This window comes from Halichoerus grypus, chromosome 3, assembly GCF_964656455.1.
Source record: "Halichoerus grypus chromosome 3, mHalGry1.hap1.1, whole genome shotgun sequence".
NCBI classification, from domain to species: domain Eukaryota; kingdom Metazoa; phylum Chordata; class Mammalia; order Carnivora; family Phocidae; genus Halichoerus; species Halichoerus grypus.
The window spans coordinates 170,312,009-170,332,840 of record NC_135714.1 but is presented as its reverse complement, the minus strand read 5'-3'; the positions used below and the strand labels follow the sequence as shown (position 1 = coordinate 170,332,840).

Genomic DNA, 20,832 nt, shown 5'->3' with positions numbered 1-20,832 from the left:
TCTCACAGAAGACAAGCTGTGGCATAAAAACATGAAGTAATTTGCCCAAAGTCACCCAAGAGCACGACGGTGCTCGGGGCAGGGCATGAAGCAGAGGGAAGAGAGCTGCTCTAGGTCTTGCTTGATTATATGAGCTAAGGTATTTGGGGGGTAGATGAGAAAAGTGAAATTCTGTTGTTCTCCAGGAAGAATGGATCCGTCTTGGAAATTTGAATGCAACTCAGGGCCTCTTTATCAATTTGGGATTCCCGTTCTTCAGAAGAGACCCCAGCCACCGATCAGATGTAGGTTCGACGCAGAAATGTTGACGTGACCCTAAAGGGTTTAATGAGAGGGGACCGAGCCAAGACTCTCTCTTCCCAAAAGGTTGGGAAAATGGAGAGTCTTGAAACAATAAGGTAGGTTTTAATCCCAGTCCAACTGAGTTCTCTAGAATTATCACAGTAACTTTGGTAATACCCCCTTTGGAGCCAGGTGCAAACAGCTCCAGGAAGCAGGTGCTAAGCCTCCACAGCTGGCCCTGGGTCCTCAACCCCAGGGAGGGATAATGAGGTAGTGGAGTCCTTAGGGACCCTCTGCTGTGGAACTGTCTTCTTTCCCCTTCACTGGGGCCCTGATGGTCAGAGCAGACCCAGCTGGCCAAATGCTGACTGGAGGGGTTTCTTCTCTCTTCCCAGAGCCAAAACATTTCAAAGCAATTAAGCCCAATTAAACCAGTACCTGGCCTATCTACCATCTCCTGAATTTTGCCATTTCTCACAACCTGACAACAGGAGGACAGGCTCTTTCCTTCGAGATCCTCTTAAGCTCCTTTCAACAGCGTACTTAGCAGTTACCACTGAAGAACACCTTGGTTTCTGCCTCCTACTTCCCAGGCCTATTTTCTCTTTACTACCAAGCCAACAAGAGCAGGTGCCGCACATAATATTTCACACGGGGCTCATCATATTATTCTTAATAATTGAATAGAGACCATTATCTTTCTATTTAATCCCCTTGTGAATTCTGGCTGGCTTCTCTTTGAGATCATTTCATACAGTATTTATATCACCCCTTTTATAATTACTTAAATAAAAGGTGAGGAGATAAGTTATAAATCATCAGCCACATCTGCATTTCTCTCTGTCCCGCTCATCTGCAGAAATCCCCACCTACAATGGGTGAATCCTAAGGTGTGTTACTCATTTGGACATTTCTAATCTGTACAATGATGAGGCATATCTAGATGGCCTCTTTTTTAAACCTTGGCCTCATATCTTTTTAAAGAAATAAAACGTTATAGAAGTATTGATGTTCTTTCCATATCTAAAATTTTCTGACTTTATGAATATCTTCCTTGTACTCTAAAATCAACCTTGACAAGTACTTCTACAAGCTGTTTTTCACAATGACCTTTCTCAGCACGCCTGACCTTGAACTCCTAAATAAAAGTATGTTAAGTATTGGAGAAAGAACAAGAGAAATGGGCAGTGAACCAAGTATCACTAAAAAACCCATTATCGTTTCATAATGACTGAGCTGGTTCTTGCCTCCAGAGAGAGAGACATTTCCAGGATTTCTGAAATAAGATACAAAGATGTCAATCAACATTTCCAAAAGAAAATCATTGCCAATATGCATATGGACCTTTGGTCCCTCAGATGCTTTTAAGGTGAGGGTAACAGAGATAAATTATCTACATAAGACTTGGTGGTGCTCATAGGTCTGCTTCTCATTCGTTTATTCTTCCATTCAGACATGAACTATTGAATTGCCATGTGCAGTCCAAGAACCGGATGGAAGACATAAATAAGCAGATTCCATGGTTGCCACCCTTGGGAAGATTGCAAACTAGTAGACGTAAAGATACAGCTGTATGGAAAATAAATCGAACAATAAAAGGGTGAAATGTTCAGTAAGAGATACCCCATGGCCTGGTTAAAACCAAATGAGAGATTCCCATAAGGTGTGCCAGAAGTTCAAAGGAGAGGCTGAGGTCAGATGGGATGACAGTTCTCGGGGCAATCTTTTATTGAGCGGTGAGATTTGAACCAAACCTTAAGGACTGACTGCCAATCTTTAGGAAGTCATGGGGATCAGTTTCAGTTTGCACCCCCAGCCCCCATGCTCCAGGTGTTTGGTTATAGAAGACAAAACACACGGATCCAGAAACAAACACTTGTAAATACACATATATATGTATGGCAACAAAAGAAATATGTCTACTCTGGGGAACTATGTGAATATTATGTAAAAGAATAATTCATTCCAAATGATAGTACAGCTTTTAACGTTTTAAATGTTTCCTGTTGTGAGGTTGCATAAAACCCTCACAAAGGTTTTATGCAAACAGGAAAATGAGTTCATGGTTGTTGGATTTATTCATTTGTCCAAAAAATATCTGCATTGGGGCACCTGGATGGCTCAGTTGGCAGAATACATGACTCAATCTCAGGGTCGTGAGTTCAAGCCCCACGTTGGACAGAGAGCTTACTTTAAAAAATGTATATATCTGTATGCTTGTTAGGTTCTAGACATTCTTCAGGACCCAGCACTGAACAGAGACAAAAATCCTGCCCTCAAAGAGCTTGCATTCTAATGCGAGAGAAGGGAAGTGGATGGATGAGCAGCAAGATAGTGAGTGACCCTACAGGGAAGTGAGAAGTGCCATAAAAGATGATTGCACGGGGAAAGGGACAGAGAATGAGGTGGGATGCAGTGGTAGACACAGAAGGCCTCTCTGAAGAGGTGATGCTGGAGCAGAGGCCTGAATGCAGGCAGAGATGGAGTGCATGGTATCTGGAAATGCATAGTTTGTGAGACGTATGCTTGATGTGGTCAAGGAACATTCTAGTGCTCTACCCCACCCCTCTTCCAACACTGAGACATGCCTCTTACTGGGTCTGAAGTGCCCTGCTCTACACCCACAGATTCTATGCATCTTTTGATGCCCACGGGACAAGAAGGTAGAAGCACTCACTGGTGAGGAACCAAAAGAAAGACAGTAACAGGTAACATTCGGGGGCTGCTTACTATGGAGTAGGCACTGTTCTAAGCATCCTGTAAGTGCTAACTCATTTTTTTTTAGTCAAAGGTTTTTCTTTATTTTTTTTAAAAAGACTTATTATTTATTTGAGAGAGAGAGCATGCACACACGCAGAGGGTGGGTAGGGGGAGAGGGACAGAGGGAGAGGGAGAGAGGGAGAATCTCAAGCAAACTCCCTGCTGAGCACAGAGCCTGATCCAGGGCTCCATCTCATGACTCAGATCATGACCTGAGCCAAAATCAAAAGAATTGGACGCTCAACCGACTGGGCCACCCAGGTGCCCCCTCTTTAAAATAACTAATAAAATTGATAAGTTCCTGGGAAGATGGATCAAGAAAAAAGAGAAAAAGCACAAGGACCTAGGTCAGGAATGAAGTAAGGGACATCACTACAGATCCTTTGGATATGAAGAAGATAATAAAAACATGAACAATTAATGTCCACAAATTTGAAAATTCAAAAATAACTAAAGAATTCCTTGAAAAAATGCAACTTACTGAGACTTTAATAAAAATATAAACCCATAATTAAACCTTTCCACAAAGAAAACTATAAGCCCAGATGGCTTTATTAGTGAGGGATTTATACACTAAGGAAAAATAACTCCAACCTTACACAAACTTCCAGAAAAGAGAAATGAATGTAAACTTCCATTGTTTTATAAGGCCAACAATCTTGATATCAAGACCTGATAAGGATATTATTAAAAAGGAAATGTTATAGTCCATTTACTCTTATGAATGAAAATGCAAAAAACCTAAATACAGTAGTAGTGCTAACTCATTTAATCCTCACAGCAACTTTAGAAGGTATGTGCTCTAATGGTCCTTATTTTACGAGTGGAAAACAGAGGCACAGGAAGTTTAACAAACTTGCCCAGGGTCACACAGCATATACGTGGTAGAGTCAGGATTTGAACTCCGCAATCTGGAGCCAATCCTGCTCTTGCAAGCTTTCGGCTCTTGTGGACACCGAGACTATGGAAGGATAGAAAGCCCAGGAACTCTGAGGACGCCATAAATAAACAAGACTCCAGTTCTGTCTGGGAAAGCGATGAGAGAACACCAGGGAAGGTCTCTGTTCTCTAATGGGAGCTTGGTGTGTTCTACAGCAGTGCTTTGTCCAGGCCACTTACTCTAATTATTATTTAGCATTTGCTAAGGGCCTACCCTGTCCCGAGGCCAATCAGGGAAGCTGAAGTCACAGACAGCTGAAACAGACCCCAGGGGCCTCTCCCGCGCTCCCGCTCCCGGGAATGCAGCTGGCTAATCACACCGGATAGGAGGCCCAAGTTCACCTCCTCTCGATTTTCAACCAGTAACTTCCAATTATTTCCTCTTGGATGCTGACTGAATTCATAAATAGCATTAACATTTTTCAAATGCCTGTAGGAGTTTGTTGAGTTAACCTGAGTGACTCATTATTATAGTGTTCAGCTTATTCTCCTCTCCTCCTGGGGGGGGATGAACATCCTCCTACACCCCACCCAGGGAGAGGGGAGAGGAGCAGACTCCTCTCCTTCATTAGATTCTTACCATCCAAGTGGGTCAATGCTGTTGGGCCCACAGGCTAATGGTTTTTCTGGAGCCCAAGGCCTGAGTGGCTCCAGAACCCGCCCAGGCCACTTTAAGGAAGTGTGTGTGTGTGTGTGTGTGTGTGTGTGTGTGTGTGTGTGTGTGTGTGTTTGCCCACGTGTGTCTATGTGCGTGTGCTCAGCCTCAGACATGGAGACAAACAGTGGGTCCCAGGGCATTAGACTCTGGGGCTGGGGGCCAGGAAGGGGAGAGGATGGTGAGGAGGGCAGGGGGCTGCTAGAGGCACTGTCTTTTCTGTGGGCAGGTGTACAGTTCACCGGACAGATTACTTCAACACCGCGGTGGGGGTGGGGAGAGAATATGCCACATACAAAAAATTATGAGCGCTTCAGGATTTAACTTGCAATCGTGCCTCACTATGAAACTGGTGAAATCCCTAACCAGAGATGTTACAGAGAAATATCTCCGCCCTCTGCTTCTGTCTGTGGCAAGTCTCCCTCTTTGGGAAAAAAAGTCACCACTTTCTGTTGGAACTGGGGGCTCTATTTGGAAGGCTTGAGAGAGGAGGTAAAACTCAGTCAGAGGTCTTGTCAGTGATGAGGAGTGGGATTCATCTGTGGCCTTGCACCTCACCCCGAAATCTCCTTGATCCCCTCTGCTTCCCCCGCCCTCTGCTTTCCCAGCCAGTCAGCCAGCTTTGGACCATCCACAGACCCGCGGCCCCCCCCCCCCCCGGCCTCGTGGCTCTTCCCTATTTGAAAAGGCACCGTGTTGTGCAATTCAAGAGACACCTTTTAAGCAGGTACCACATGAACCACACCCACCAGCAGTTGTGTCAAGTGTCTTCCACTTGGGGGGTTGCACATCCCAGGGATCATAGGCACGGAGGACTCAGCAGGACCCACATTCCCAGGCTCCCAAGCTCTGGGTGCTCAAGCTCTGATCTCACCACACTTTCTACCTCTCTGCCCTCTTTTGATTTCCCCCTCACACACCACTGCTCTCTTCTGCAAAAGAGGAAGCATGCAGTCATTCCCAAACCCAAAAAAAGTTGAAATCAAAACCTGCACTCAGAACTGCATGTTCTGATTACAGCTGGAGAAGCAGAGATTTCAGGACCTGGAAACAGCCTGGAAGGATGAAATGACTGGCTCGAGGTCACAGGTCATGGCAGAAATGGGGCCAGAGACCAAGTCCTCTGTCTTCTAGTCCCGCATGTTCCACAACCTCACCCCTGGATCTGCTCGGGTGGCCTCTTCTCCCTGTCCCTACTGGGACAGGACACAGACAGCAAGAACCAATGGAGCAAGGAGAGTGGAGGGCCGGGGGAGGGGAAGGCAGAAGGTCTCCAAGGCCAACAGGGGCTGGGGGCAGAGGTCAGCTTCAGGTCTGATCTCAGAGCCCAGGGTTAGGGAGGTGAGAACACATGCTGGGGGGTAAGGAGCCAACTCGGGAGGGGCTGAGAGATCCACAGCTGTTCAGCTGAAGCAGCCGCCTGGGGCCTGGTGGCTGGCCCCATCTAAATTAAGGCCAAGGGCAGAGCAGTCAAAACAACTCCTAGCCAAACTGGGAACGCAGCTGATAAACCCCGGGATTTAAATCACGGGATTTTAAATGGCTAGGTACAAAACAGGAGTGTAGTCACTACTTGCTGAGTCCTGGGTTTAGAGAGATTGGGCCATTCACATGCCTGCCCACCCCCCCACCCCTTCCCCTGGCACCAGCCTAAGGGTGCCGGAGCCCTTCGCCAAGGAGACCTGCCTGTCACGCCCTCTTTCTCATTCCCGATATTAAGTAGTCCCCCCATGCACCCTAGTTCCGGGACCGTGTACCTCTGCCACGGGACCGACTGCCCGATGGAAGAGGGAATATTTCCATAGCCAGCTGTTAAATCAAACCCTCAAAGCCAAGACGCAGGGCCAGAAAGAAATTGGGTGTGTTGTAGGGAAGTCATCTGTGCTAGCTGACAATGTGCCTGCCATTTCTTGGGTGGGTGTTTCAAACTGGGAGAAAAAAGCTGCTAGCTACCCTTCAGGCTTCCTCCGTGAATCTCTCCTTATTTGTTTGCCACGAACCAGTGAGTGAGTGCAAGCCAGTCGCCTAACCTCCCATTCCCCAGTTTTCACCTCCACCAAATGAGATCGTGTTTCCAGTGGGGGCATCACACTGAATGAGTCAGTTCTGTAGCCTGTAGGCCTGTCTCAAGAGAGCTATAAGGCCCTCCTCGCCCCCCAGCGATTTCCTAACACCTACGGGAACCATCTCAGGTGGTCTGGGATCCTGGTGAGTCAAACAATAAGCCTTTTATTTGAATCAAAATATAGCACACTGCATATATTCATTTTTATTTTGTCTTACACATTTGGAGTTTGGGTCTCTCTAATCACCTATGCAAATCTAAGTAAACAAAATGCAAATCTGGGTCCCAAATTAGATGAAAGATTTCCATCCTATTTGGCTTATAAAATTTCAAGTATTTCATTGCCTTGATCATTAGACACCAGCTGATCAGAAAGCCCCAAGATTTCTAACTGTTGTATATACTAGATGGTATAGGTGTTCCTAAAATATCCACACCGGAAAAAGCTCCTTTGCTCATCCCAAATCCATTTCCCCTGATTGAATGATTTTCTCATTTCCACAGAGAGCTATTAAACCGACCATGCAAATTATCAAGGCCCTACAGACCCGGGAGGAAAAAGAAATTAGAAGATAACGTAAGGTAGTCAACCTCAGCAAAGGGAATACGGCACCAAGCCCCATTTCCTTTTGTGTTGTTTATCTTATAATCACATCATTCAAGGCTCTCTTTTCCAAGGACATCTAAGTCCTAGTCCTGGTCCACGCCACTGTCCTTCCTTGGAAGTTTTTGACAGGCCTCTGATCAGACACTTTCCTCTCTACTTGTTGGTAAGTCTTTCCTCAACATTAGATTGGAATCTGCCTTCCTCTGACTTCTACCCCACCTTTCACCTAGTAATGACCTTGAGAACACCATGGGATGACTCTCCGCTCTTGCCAGTGGCACCCTCGGGACAATTAGGGACTTTCTTCCAGACTCTTTATTCTTTTTCTGCCCCTTGTTCCTTCAAGGTTTCCCCCAGATGCCATTCCAGACCTTTCCTTGGTAATTTCCTGCCTAAATCTGTGCTCCAGTTACCAGGGTCTCTCCTAAAATGAAAATCTGAACACCACCCTCTCAGTGTAGCCTGATACTACGTTTCCCAAAGTATGTTCCTGGGACCACCAGCCCTGTGCACTGTCACCCACCCTACCCTGAAGGGTGCACGGGGCTAGGAAGTGTGGGAGACACAAACTCTATCCTCAGAGATTCTCAGAGCAAGGGAGCATGGGACATGGGAGAGCTCTGAGCGGTCTTGGAGAAACCTGACCAGCGGGTGGAAGCCACTGTTTCCCAGTGCTTGACTCTAAAACTCTTTATTTCCCCACACAACACAGGGCAGGAGGGGCTGGTCATTTTCACACTGATCTCCAGCTAGCTCAGCTCTACAGACATCCTCCTATTTTTCTGCCCTACTCTTCTTCACTCCATGAAGAACTTCAATGCAATAGCTAACTGTATTTAGTGAATTCCTTCTTGAAGCAATACACTTTTTTGGGATATAATTAGACAGTTCCAGGGGATCCTGGGTGGCTCAGTCGGTTAGGCATCTATCTGCCTTCAGCTCAGGTCATGATCTCTGGGTCCTGGGATGGAGCCCTGAATCAGGCTTCCTGCTCAGCAGGGAGTCTGCTTCTCCCTCTCTCCCTCTGACTCTCCCAACTGCTCGTTCTCTCTCTCTCTCTCAAATAAATAAATAAAATCTTTAAAAAAAGTAGCCAGTTCCATAATTTTCCTGTTTTGTACATGTGAACTTTGGTATATTACATTTTCACCTCTTCGGTAAGTTTTATAATACAATTCAAACTACCAGCTACCACACGAATATTTTTTTTTAGGTGATTGATATTTGTCATTAAATTCACTGAGAAATACAAAAGGCAAGGAGGAAACTGGAAACATTCTGAAATACTTTTACCATGTGTGGTATATCTGAATCTAGGCAAAGCATTTTGTTGCCTTCAATGAAAGTTTTTATATATAAAATAATTTTCTGATGCACTTGAGAGCTAGCTACTTAAAAAAAACCCCATGGTGAAGTTTTTGCAAATTAAGTGAACATCCTGTTACACATCCGTTTTGGGGGTTCAGATGTCTACACACTTACTGAGGCGGTTCTACTTCATGTTTTAAAGTATGGGGGAGAGCCTGTCCGTGGTGAGTCCAAAGAGGCTTTGCTGAAGGAATGGGCAGAGTGGTATGCATCTTTTTTTTTTTTAAGATTTTATTTATTTATTTGTCAGAGAGAGAGAGACTGAGAGAGCGAGCATAAGCAGGGGGAATGGCAGAGGGAGAGGGAGAAGCAGGCTCCCCACTGAGCGGGAAGCCTGATGCAGGGCTCGATCCCAGGACCCTGGGATCATGATCTGAGCCGAAGGAAGACACTTAAGTGACTGAGCCACCCAGGCGTCCCTGGGCAGAGTGGTATGATATGAAGGATTCAAAAGGCGGTCTGCCAGGATCCCACCACAGAGCCAGCATCTGGGGAGTGGGCTCCCGGGAGTCTCACATGAAATGCCACCACGTGGTCAGGGAGGAGAGAGGCCAGCCCCTGCTTCTCTTCCCGAGTCTCCTGCTTCTACCACTCAGATGACAGCAGAATAAGGTACAAGTTAAGGAGTCGGACTCTGGGCCCAGCTTTCCTGGCTTCATATCACAGTTCCAACACCTCCTGGCTACATGGCCTTGAGCAAATTAGAATCTCCCTGTGCCTCAGTTTCCTGAGCTGTGACATGCACTGACTTTGTAGAGCCACCCCAGGGATGAAATGAGGGAATACTCGTAGGGTTCTTAGAACAGGGCCTGGCACAGGGCTCAGGAGGTGTTAGTGAGGCTCTTTCGTTGTCTTTTTCTTAGTTTGTTCTCTCCCATCCATGCACTGCTTTCCATTTTAACGCGAGCACCTGAGCCGGGCACTTCAGTCCTCACCTGGTGACTCAGCAGCTCCCCACTGCTTTCCGGTCCTTTGAATACCCTGGCAGGTCATTCCCAGGTCCTTCTTTATCTACTTTCCAGCTCACTTTCCAACCTGATCTCATACCCTTCTTTTTTCCCTACACGAGTTAACATGAACACACACTGACCACTCAGGGTTTTTCCCCAAGGTGGACCGTCCAGCTTCCTCCATTCTCAACTATCTGCAACAAAGCCGTCCCTTACAGCCAACCTGGAGGCCCTATCTTCATGGACCTTCCCTTGATTTCCTCTGCTTGCAATGTCCCTTGCAATGGATTCCTTTCTTCTTTGGGATCAGAGTGGTTTGTGTTCGCGCCTCACGCCCCTTCCAGGCTGAGGGGGCCTGAAGGGCAGCCACCACAGGGCACTTCACGTCAGCACCCCCACAGGACCCTGCCCCTCTCGGGAGCTCAGTCATTACTCATCAGCTTGGAAAATGCTCTGGAGTACGACTCTGAAGGAACAGGAGTGAGAGCAAGTCATGATGGGGATAAGGGAATTAAGAACATTTCAGAGGAAGGCCTCCACGTGTGAAAGGCATGGTAGAAGGCCGTCTTCAGGCAGCCCTCCTGCTGCCCCCGGCCCGGAAAGAGCTGCCTGGGGGCGTGCTAAACCATGGAGACCCTGAAGACAGAGCCCGCCCCCCCCGCCACTGCCCAGTTCAGTTATCAGCAACGTCCCAAAGGGGGGCACACTTTTATTGTGACATAAAAAAATTAGATGCAAACAAAGACTTAATCAAGAACTTAAAGCTGCACCAGGCACTTCTTGCTCCAAATATCTCATCTATTCAAAGGCTAGGAACAAAGTTACTGACATCTATGTTGCAAATGAATGGAGTAGGGAAAGAGGGTTTAGTACAGTTGTCCTAATCCTAGGGCACCCATTTTTTTTATTTTTAAAGAGATTTTATTTACATGAGAAAGAGAGAGAAAGGATACAAGCAAGGGGAGGGGCAGGCAGAGAGAGAGAGACAAGCAGACTCCTCGCTGAGCAGACAGCCCAATGCGGGGCTTGATCCCAGGACCCTGAGATCATGACCCCAGCCAAAGTCAGCCGCTTAATGAGTGAGCCTCCCAGGCGCCCCCTGGGGCACCCATTTAAATATCACTGTGTGCCTGAGACATTCAGAACAACCTGCTAATACTAACTCAGCACCTGACACCAAACTCCTGCGGTTGTCAATGTCAAGTGCTATTATCTGCATTTTCCAGGTGGAGAAACAAGGACCTTCACAAGTAATTTTTCAAAACCCCAAAAGAAGACAATTTAGATGGAGACTAAAAATCCAAAGCTCCCCACCAGTCAGTTCATCACTCTACCTGCAAATGTGTTTTAACCAAATCCGAGAAAGACCAATTCTAATAAAAGGTTGTTTCTATGAGGATTTCATAAGAAGAATAAAGGTAGTGCTGGAGCAGGTTCCATTTAACCAATCATTCAGAGCAACCACCTTGCCACATTTTCGAGTTTCAACACACACACCGGAGTCAGAGTTCAATGGTCATTCATTTTTTTTTTTTTTTTAAGCTCCACAGTATTTATTTTGTACGAGACATCCTGAAGCAGAGATGGGCCAAAGGCTAGATGAGTGCCATGGGCTTACGGGGCGCCGAGGATGGAGGGAGCTCTGAAATCTGCAGAGGACAGCGGACCTTCTCCAGCTCGAGGGATGGGTGGTGTTTGGATTAGTGCAGAGAGATAGGGGTGGAGGGGCAGGCCCGGCCTGGGGGCCAACGGTCCTGGTTTGTTGGTGATTCCATCAAAAGCCTGGAGAGGTTGGGTTGGAAAGCTCCATTCCAGCAGGTGATACCGACTGGCAATTCACACTCATTAGGGAAAGACAAGACCAACAATGCCCTTTGCTTCAGTGTGAGGGGGGCAGCTGGGCTCTGCGCTCCTACAGGTGTCGGTCTGGATGTAGACTATGACCTGAACCTGACCCTCAGGAATCTGAGAGTGATAGCTAGCAGAGATAAGGAGCTTTTTAATCGGTGGTGTTATAATACCTTCTGAGGGATAGCCAGCAAAATCAGCACATAATGCAGAACACGAGTTAGCTTCATAAGTCTCCTTGAAAGACTGGGTGTCTCTCAAATAAATAACTGTTAGAACATGGTTCATCTGATTCGGCTCCATTGGGGGAAAAAAAAGAAAGAAGAAAAACAATACTGTCCAGAAATGGCTCCGATAACACTCCCACCAATACAGCCGCCCTCCCCCACCTGGCGCCCTGGCAGAGGCTGCTAATTTATCACCAAGTCTTGCCCATCAGCCTAAAAGTGGCTTCAGAATCTTTCTGAACACAGCATTTCAGGCAGCTGCTTCCAATCAGATTGGCATCACACAGGCAATGAGACTCATTTTCTATTCCAATGTTGTTTAATCAGCAATTTATAACAAGCATGATGCTCTCGGCTGTGGGGCATGAATGGTTCATCAGTCTTGATGACATATTCTTCAAGATTACTCCCCGCCCCCCGCGCCCCCGTTTCTCTGATTGCATGCTTTCCAGAACACAGTTATAACTGACTTGCCAGTTAGATTTTCTTAATGGGCTGGAATCCACTGACCAGAGAACACAATTGAGTGAAGGCACAAGAGCACCAGATGGCCAGAGAAGTCATACCTCTCGTGGAGTTGGCGGGCTGGTGTCAACACCAGACTCTGGTGAGTCAGATTGGCGGTAAGTCAGTTCCCAAACCTGCTGTTCTGATGGCGCCTCCAAATCAAGTTATCTGGCCTACACGCTGAAGACTAGTCCCCCGACCATGGAGCACCCCTATGAGCAGCCTGTCGACACCCCCAGACAACAACCTGATTTCTTCACGTTTCCTGACTGCAACAAGACTCAGTTTTCTCATCTGTAACATGGGTGTCTGCTGTGAGCATCAAATGAGCTGAGGTGTGTAAATACACAGCACCGTGACTGATACACAGCAGTTACTAAGTACTGTTAATTGTCTGCCACTCCCCTTAATTAGGATGTCATCAATGTTCACCTGGAGATCGGCAGTGTTTCCCTAACTGATTTCCACTCCCTGCCACTCCAATGACCCCTCTTCCTCAACCCTGCCACAGTGAGCATTCTGAGCATGACACTTTCCTGCTCCAAAGCTTTTGCTGGATCTCCAACGTCTGCAGAATCAAGTTCACAATCTTAGGCTGATGTTCGGAAACTCACAGTCTAGCCTCTGCCCACCTCTTCATCCTCCTCTCCCACCACCCACCTGCACACCACCCACCTGTCCCTGAACGCCTGGACCATGCACCTTTCCCAGATACACGAGGCACTTCTATGCCTTCCACATGTTTGATCATGCTTTCTCTGCAGCCGGCCTCCTCCCAGTCCCTGATTTGTGAAATTCTACGGATTCTTCAAGGCCATTCAGAGTTCTCTTCCTCTACGAAGTTTCCCTGACAAACCCCCTTGTTCAACTGACAAGCAGAATTAATTCTTCCCCATTCCAGCCTCCTACTAATGAGCACTCACCCCTTCCTGAGGGTCATTTACCCTTGTTTCCTACTCAGTAAACTCTGTTGACCTGAAGTTATGTTGAAGGTAGGAAGGTATTTTTTAAATTTCCAAAGTTCTTAGCATATTGAGAGCTATTGATCCACAGAAGAACTTGTGATTCGAAATATATATATATGTATATATATATATACATATATATATATATAAAACAAATATTTGCTGATACTCCAGGCTCTATCTCGTGTACTCCTCACCGCAACTCTAGGACAACCACTATTGCCTCCAGTTTACAGATGAGGAAGCGGAGGTATGGGGAGGGTCTACAGTTGGCCCAAGGGTACCAGCTAGAAAGTGGATTGAAACCCAAGTGGTCTGGCTGCAGATCCCACAGGCCTTCAGTGTTGCTTGGGTGAGTTCACCCACACCACGCAGTTTGGGCACTGGGAAGGCAGACTAGGGGAATCAGGCACGTAAAGTAATAATTTCAGCGTGACCGGTCCTTGAGGTGAGGAGGATGCACACCTGCCAGCAACCATCTATAGAGAGTCAGGGGACAGACAGCAGTCAGCAACCCAGCTGTGGGACTTGGACCAGTTAATTCGCTGCTCAGCCTCTGCTTCCTCATCGGAAAAGTGACAGTAATAATACCTAGATTGCAGGGTGATTTCAACATCACATTAAGACAAAGTATGTAAAGAAAATGCTATACTTGATGTACTGTAAAACTATATTGTTCTCGGGGCCCGTCCCAAAACCCTAATGCGAAGCAACTGTACCATAAAGGAAAAACTCCCTAAAAGAAAACTCATGAGTCTGTGTTTCTTGAGCAATATATCTCACAGGAATGCAGAAAACAGGACATCAACTTAAAGGAGGGAGCCAGCTGCCTGAAAGAACTGGTGAGATCCAGACCAAACCAGCCTGCAGCAGATGGACCCCCACGCTGGCCTTAGCGTGTGCACAGTGACCGCCAGGACTACCTTCAAGTTACCTTTCCCTCATTTAAATGCTAAAAATCACGTGCAGGGATGCAGATTTCACATGCTAATGAGATGCACCGTATAGAAAAGCATGCTCTCTAAAGTACACAAGCGCCAAGAAAAACCTCACCTTTCCATGCTTAAACATCATCCTTTTCCCACCTAAGTTTCTTTAAAAAAAAAAAAAAAGATTTATTTATCCATTTTAGAGAGAGAGTGTGAGCTGGGGTGGGGGGGGTACGGGGGAGAGAATCCTGAAGCAGATTCCCCACTGAGTGTGGAGCCCAATGCGGGGCTAGATCTCACAACCCATGAGATCACAGCCTGAGCTAAAACCAAGAGTCGGATGCCCAACTGACCGAGCCACCCAAGCGCCCCTCCCACCTAAGTTTCTTTAAGAAACTTCCTGGCCTTGCCTCGGGGAGTCAGCCTGAGGACACTGTTGCCTCCCTTCTGCTCGAGCACAGACCCCAATAAAGCCTTGCCTGGAACGCCCCTTTGGCCTCTTGTCAATTTCTATTGGGGAGAGAGCCCAACGGCCTGGTCAATCAATTCCACACAGTGTTTGCAAAGGTCTAGTGGAAGGGCACAGTTTTATCAACCCTGGCACTGGAGCCAAGAAGCCCAGCCAGCTCCGGGGCTGACCCCACGGTGTGTGCATGAAAAGGGTATTCACAATCTGGCAACTCCATCACCAGTCCCTATTGCCACTTCCAGCCCAGCATCACTCATCAACTTGCACACTCCACATTGTGACAGGTAGATTGCCTGGGATCCAGATCTTGGGATAGATAAATAGCTAGGAAGGAATCTTAGGCCCAGCCACTGTCCTAGGCAAGAGAGCGAGCCTTTCTTTCCTTTCTCCCCTCTGTGCCAGCATCTCACCCCTCTCCGTGCCCCTATTCCATGAACCTGCCCTAAATCCCACTCCTTGCTTTTGCCGAAATCCTCAACTAATCCCATGCAAATAAGAATTATTTCCTTGCATCTGTACAATTCAAGATCCTATTATAAAGGCTTAAGTGTATGCACTTAATAGAAGATGTTTAGAGATCAAAACCCCTTTAAGAACCTAAGGAATAATCTCTAATGGTGTAACTTCAGGCTTCACTTTGGACCCAGGGTGATCGTTTTGGAGGATGGGGATTCTACTGCTACCTTTGGATCACACCACTAGACAGAAATATTAGCCTGCCCCTAGCCACTCCCTTCCCTAGGAGAAAAGGAAAGCCACAGGTATACACCATGACCCCCCACCCCACCCCACTGGAAGGATAGCTTGCCAGAGTGGGCAAGGCAGTGCGGCCCAGAAAGGCTTTTCCGAGTAGCTGGAACCTGTTCCATTGTCTGCAAATCATCATCACCCTTGATCGATGGCCGGGCCATCAGAGAACAGGACTGGACCAAAGCCAGCTTCTTTTCAGCTTTTCTAGGCACGAGCTTCCCAAAAGAAATTGAAACCAGGTACTCTCTCTTACAAAATAATGCTTCACAATCCACTCCTGGAAAGGGCAGAGCAGTTTTCTGACCACTATTGTCCGGGGGAGGGCCAGACAGGCTTCCCCCTGCCTCCTTCTGTCTCCTAGAGACAGCTGGTGCCTGCAGCTTTCTCAGGAGGGAGCTTGGGTTCCCGCCCCTGGGTAGCAGAGCGGGGGCTGTTTGATGGTTTTGTTGGTCTTAATCTGCCCTTCAGCATGTTCTCCCTTCTGGCAATGTAGGCTGCCCCTGTCCCCTTCCCACCTTCCACTCCAAGCAGATTTCAGCAGCTGGTTGGCCAGGCGCGTGAGCTGTGGGACCGCTTCCGCCCTTAATGTGCCTTCCTTCCTGAGCCGTGACAATAAATTCAGGAGATAAATCAGCCTCTACTCAGAGAGCCAGCCGCAGAGGGACGGTGTGGTCAAGGGTGAGCGGGAGGCAGGGGAGGAAACGATTCTGTTTCTCACCAGATCTCTAATTGGTTGTCCCTGCCTGTCAGACAATGATGACAAACTTCGAATGTGGCCTGAGCAGAGTCACACGGGCCTCAGTCCACACTGCGCAACTCAGAGAAAGCGGGTCGTTCGGCCAGCTGGGGCCTTAGGCTGTGACGGCCCCCTCCCCGCAGGGCCTGTTGATTTATTTTCCAAATAAACGACCCAACATATTCCTAACAGTCAGTCAATGCTCGGACGAGTTCAGCCCCACGTTCAAGACCGTGGTTGATGCCAGGGAAAATAGGAGGAGTGACTCAAACGTGAGTCAGCCGGAGCTGCAGCTCTCCTCCTGCCACCCCCGGCTTGGAGGAGGAGACTGATGTGTAAATAAGTGTAAAGAGAGAGACAATGAGAAGGCTCTTAAGGGAGGTTCCAAGAAAGTGCAAGGAGAGCTCTGAGGAAGGAGAAATTATCTTGTGAATTTTTAAAAAATCCCAACAGCAAAGTATCTTAAAGGTCAACATAGAAACCACTAGGGCAGTGATTTCTGATTGCAGGTTTGTGACCAAACTAGTGAGCAGGAACCGGTCGTGAGGTGTTTTTGCAAGTAGTCTGTTGTTCATTCATGAACGAAACCAACATTTCATGAGCACCTGCTACTTGCCGGGCACCAGGCGACGTGCCTAGGATACAACAGTGAACGAGACAAGCACACAGCCCCCCAGGTGGAGCTTACAAATATAATATAAAAATTTCCAAGTGCGGCCTGTTTGGTGTGCCCGAAGCAATTCTCATGGAGCCAGGAGTAGGAAGCAGGGCGGGAAAGATGGGCAACCCAGGGCAGGAGGGGTCTCGTTAACGAGTCTGGATTCTATCCTAAAGAATGTGAAGCCACTGAAGATTGATTTATGTATTTATGAGAGAGAGAGTGAGCGCAAGCGGGGGTTGGGGCAGAGAGAGAGGGAGAATCTCCAGCAGACTCCCCGCTGAGCACGAAGCCCAAATACGACACAGGGCTGGATCTCACAACCCTGAGATCATAACCTGAGCTGAAATCAAGAGTCTGACGATCAACGCACTGAGCCACCCAGGTGCCCCAAGTCACTGAAGATTCGAAGTTGGGGAGTGACGTGGTGAGACTTGCCTTTCTACAAAATCACCGTGGTTGTGTGTAAAGGAGGGGTCCTGGAGGGCCAGCTGCCCTGTAGGAAGACCATTCGTACTTTTTGAAACTTAGAGCAGATGCAAGGCTCCCCCTCTGTGGCAGCTCTGCCGTCACATGCTTACACCCGATAAGCTTTCCTGACTGCTCGTGTTCCAGAACCATAGTCCGCTTTATCCATGGGGAGGTCCAAAGGAAGCAGCGAAGGGTCAGCCGCTGTGATTACACATTACAGTACTGCGTACGAATCATGATTGTATAGTGGCTTCTGTTTTCTATTTAATTTTACCCATGACAATTTTTTAAGTAAAGAGCATCTGTGGCACTATTTATTTTCTCATTAAATTGGAGAGTGTAAGGGAGAAGGGCATTATCAATACCCAGGTATGGCCATGAAACATATCATGCAGAACTATGTTAACAACCAGCCCTGTGTATCCCAGAGGAAAAAAGGCTAAGAACAAATGCACCAGAGGTCAGTGATTACTGTGTTGTCACACTTTGGTAGGTGTTTTTTGTTGTTGTTGTTTTTTTTTGGTAGCCCATTCCTGGGAGTTTGGTTTTAAAGGCATTAGGAAGTCAGAGGTAGAGGAAGAAGTCAAATCATACCATGTGTCTAATCCCCAGATCGTGTAATGCTTCTTGTCTCTCTCAGGGTAAAAATAATGTTCTTACAATGGTATATAAGACCCTAGATGTTCTGTACCCCGCCCCCTCCCCATTCTCCCTCCTACCACCTCTCTGACCTCAGGCTTTTGGACTCTGCCCTCTTCCCTCTGCCCCAGCCACACTGGTCTCCTGGTTCTTCCCACAACTCACACCTGCCTCAGGACATTTGCATGTGCTGTTTCCTCCAAAGTTGTACATGGCTCCCTCTCCCACCTCCTTCAAGTCTTTGCTCAATTGCTTTTTTTTTAAAGGAGGTACAAAAAACAATATTCTTTATTTTTAAGAATGCTGCTAACCAAGATCATCATATTTGTCAGTGCCCATTTAACTGGCCATCTTACAAAAGTTTCTCCCCAAAATCATAATGGATAAATACAATCATCAGCAGTTTGACATTAGAAATGCTAGCCACACAGACAGCAGAGGCTTGATTAAAATGTCATCAAACCAGGTGGGCCAGCCAGAAAGAAAAACCTCCAACTCAATACCTAAGAACCTGACACAGATAACTGCATCCCCAAGCATCACAAATTCTCTTGGATTCTATGGGTAATCCATCTCAACAGTGAGAATGTAACTGAAAAATCTGTAGCTTCTCATAATCGACAAAGTCTCCTATTTAAGATTCTTGACATCAAATTGTAATCCTTATTAACAGTCACGTGGAATCTAAGTTTTAAACACAACAGCCGACGTGAACTTCACTGAGGCTCTCTCTGAGCACCTTATTGACACTGCGAATGCCCCAAGCTTCCTAGCCCCTTTGCATGTTCCCCGCCCCCTGCACTTCTCATCTTTCGGCAAATGAGTACTCATTTCTTTTGTTTCCAGTCTGTCTCCTTGCCCTGCTGGAGGGTAAGCTCTGCAGGGCATGGATTTGTGCCTGCTCTATTCCCTGCCTGTATTCCCAGTGCCTACAACAGGACCTGACAGACGCAGGTACTTGATGAATGTTTATTAAACTTTGAACAGACCTTGAGGACAAAGATTTTCAGTGCCTTTACGGTCTTTCTTAGTTTCTCTCTTTTATTTTTTTGGCAACAACAACAACAACAGTCTTTCTCAATATGCTTCCCTTTGATTAAATTCAAAGTAAGTCAGCTGATTTTTCAAAGACATTGGCCAAATCATTTTGGGGGAAGGGGTGACCACCTGGATTTAGAACCTAATTGTAACTGGCCCCTGAAGTCTAGGGTCAGCTGAGTTTATACGACACTGCTTATAAAAACAACCTTCTATAGTTGTGCTTCCTTTTCTACTGTTTCCATTGTTCAGCCGCACAGACCAGTAGCCAGAAAGAAACGCACACACAAAATGCGGCTCTCCCGAGGCTATTTGGTTGGTGAAAGTCATCACGCTCATTTTAAACATTTGTCATAACCCATTCCTTATTCCTGCAAGATGCTGGGTTGTCTTTGGGTCTGGAGACGCTCTTGCGCCTCCCGTACCACTCACGGTCTCCTCCCCGAGCTCTGAGGTCTGTTACGCACAGCCTCCAAGACTCCGTTTGAGACCGTGGCCTAGGGTTGCCCAGTGAAAGGAAAAGCCTCAGCTGCATGTAACCTGGCTCCTGCTTGCTGCTGGTGAGGCTCAAAGCCAGAGTCCCCAGGTTCCTGCACAGACCCTCCCCTTCCCAGGGAAGAAAATCAATCATCAGGAAGGCGAATTGTGAAGATGTGAAACCACTAAAAAGAAATTCCCACTTCATATGGTTTCCCTTGTACCCACACACTTTTACACAGGTTAGAAGGGTGGGTGCTCTCCCAGGTGACTACACTAGGGTCCCTCTGAGCATGTGGCCTGGGGTCCACCTCTGGCCTCTGAATCCCCTACGAAAACCAACAACCACACCCTGACACAGGACACTTAAAAAAACAGTCCAGCGGGGGTGCTGCTAGATGGTGATATGTCCTATCATCACAGGAGAATTGGGGGTGGGGTGGGGTAACCCCCTGTGATGCTCTATTGCCACTTAAAGAATATCCGTCAGACCCTAGCTCCCAGAGCCACTCTGGAGCTTTTGCCCCTCTTTCTTAGACTCTTCTCCCTCTAGTAAGTTAGCAACAGAAATCCGAAGTTCAGTGTTTCGAGAACAGGGAAGGTGTGACCATGAGGTAACTGACTTTTGTGGGTCATTGAGTAAACAAGCAAGCCCCCTTCCCAATGAGGCTGACCCAGGCCCCCTGTCAGAGCAGCCCAAATTCTCACGTGTCCTTATTCTCCTTCAGGGCCACTGGCCTGTGAAAACACACCTGAAATACACACTGCTCTGTAGACTCAAAGGAAAGCTTCTAGAATCTCAATAGACCAAAGAAGGGATATAACCCAAAGATTATTCTTCCCAACCCCTAATGCAGATAGAACATAATTCAGAGAACCAGGTAGGTGGAACTCAATTTGACAGCAGATCTCGGGCTGTAAAACATATGAACTGGACTAATTGAGCCAGGCAGAGGCCACCTGCCGCCTTCAGCGCCCAAGCGAATGAGTGCTGACGCTACTACAAAGCCTGGAGCCCAGGGGGTGCACGCAGGTGAGCCCACAGACAGCTGCGCTGCTCGCCGCCCTCGCCGGCTCCTCGCCCTTCCCGAGCACCCCGCCTCCGAGCAGCTGCTCGAGCACTCACTTTGAGGAAGCCCCTCGGGAAGGGCATGCCGGTCGCTCACCAGGATCCCGCCGGGGGTCCGCTGTGGTCCGTCGCGGTCCGCTGTGGGAGCAGCTGGGGCTGCGGGACGCGCCGCGCCTGTGCCGGGCCCGGGCCGTCTGGGGCCAGGCGGCCGCGGCGCGCGGCCCTCCGACGGCCTTATCGGCGGCAGAGGCGCGCTATCGGGCGGCCCCGGGGAGCTCAGCGCGCGGGCGGAGGGGAGGCGCCCGCCTGGGGCTGGCAGATTACGGCAGCGCCCTCGCCGTCCCCCGCTCCCCCGCCGGCGCCCGGCCCCGCTCCCCAGGCCGCGGCCGGCGCATTCCCTGCCGAGGGCCCCCGAGGGCCGCG

At 48.0% G+C, this 20,832-nt stretch overlaps 1 protein-coding gene across 12 annotated transcripts in view; it reads right to left on the bottom strand.

The window, feature by feature from the left end:
- The window catches only part of ANK1 (ankyrin 1), a 207,505-nt gene that overhangs the window by 108,213 nt on the left and 78,460 nt on the right, over positions 1 to 20,832 (bottom strand). The window contains exon 1 of one of the 12 annotated variants that reach the window (XM_036102291.2): positions 20,467 to 20,703. The exons of the other annotated variants lie outside the window; for them this stretch is intronic. Within the exon in view, the coding sequence (XP_035958184.1) occupies positions 20,467 to 20,493 (27 nt within the window). The 5' untranslated portion in view covers positions 20,494 to 20,703. Of the gene's footprint in view, positions 1 to 20,466; positions 20,704 to 20,832 lie in introns of those variants that run through there. 12 annotated transcript variants of the gene reach the window in all.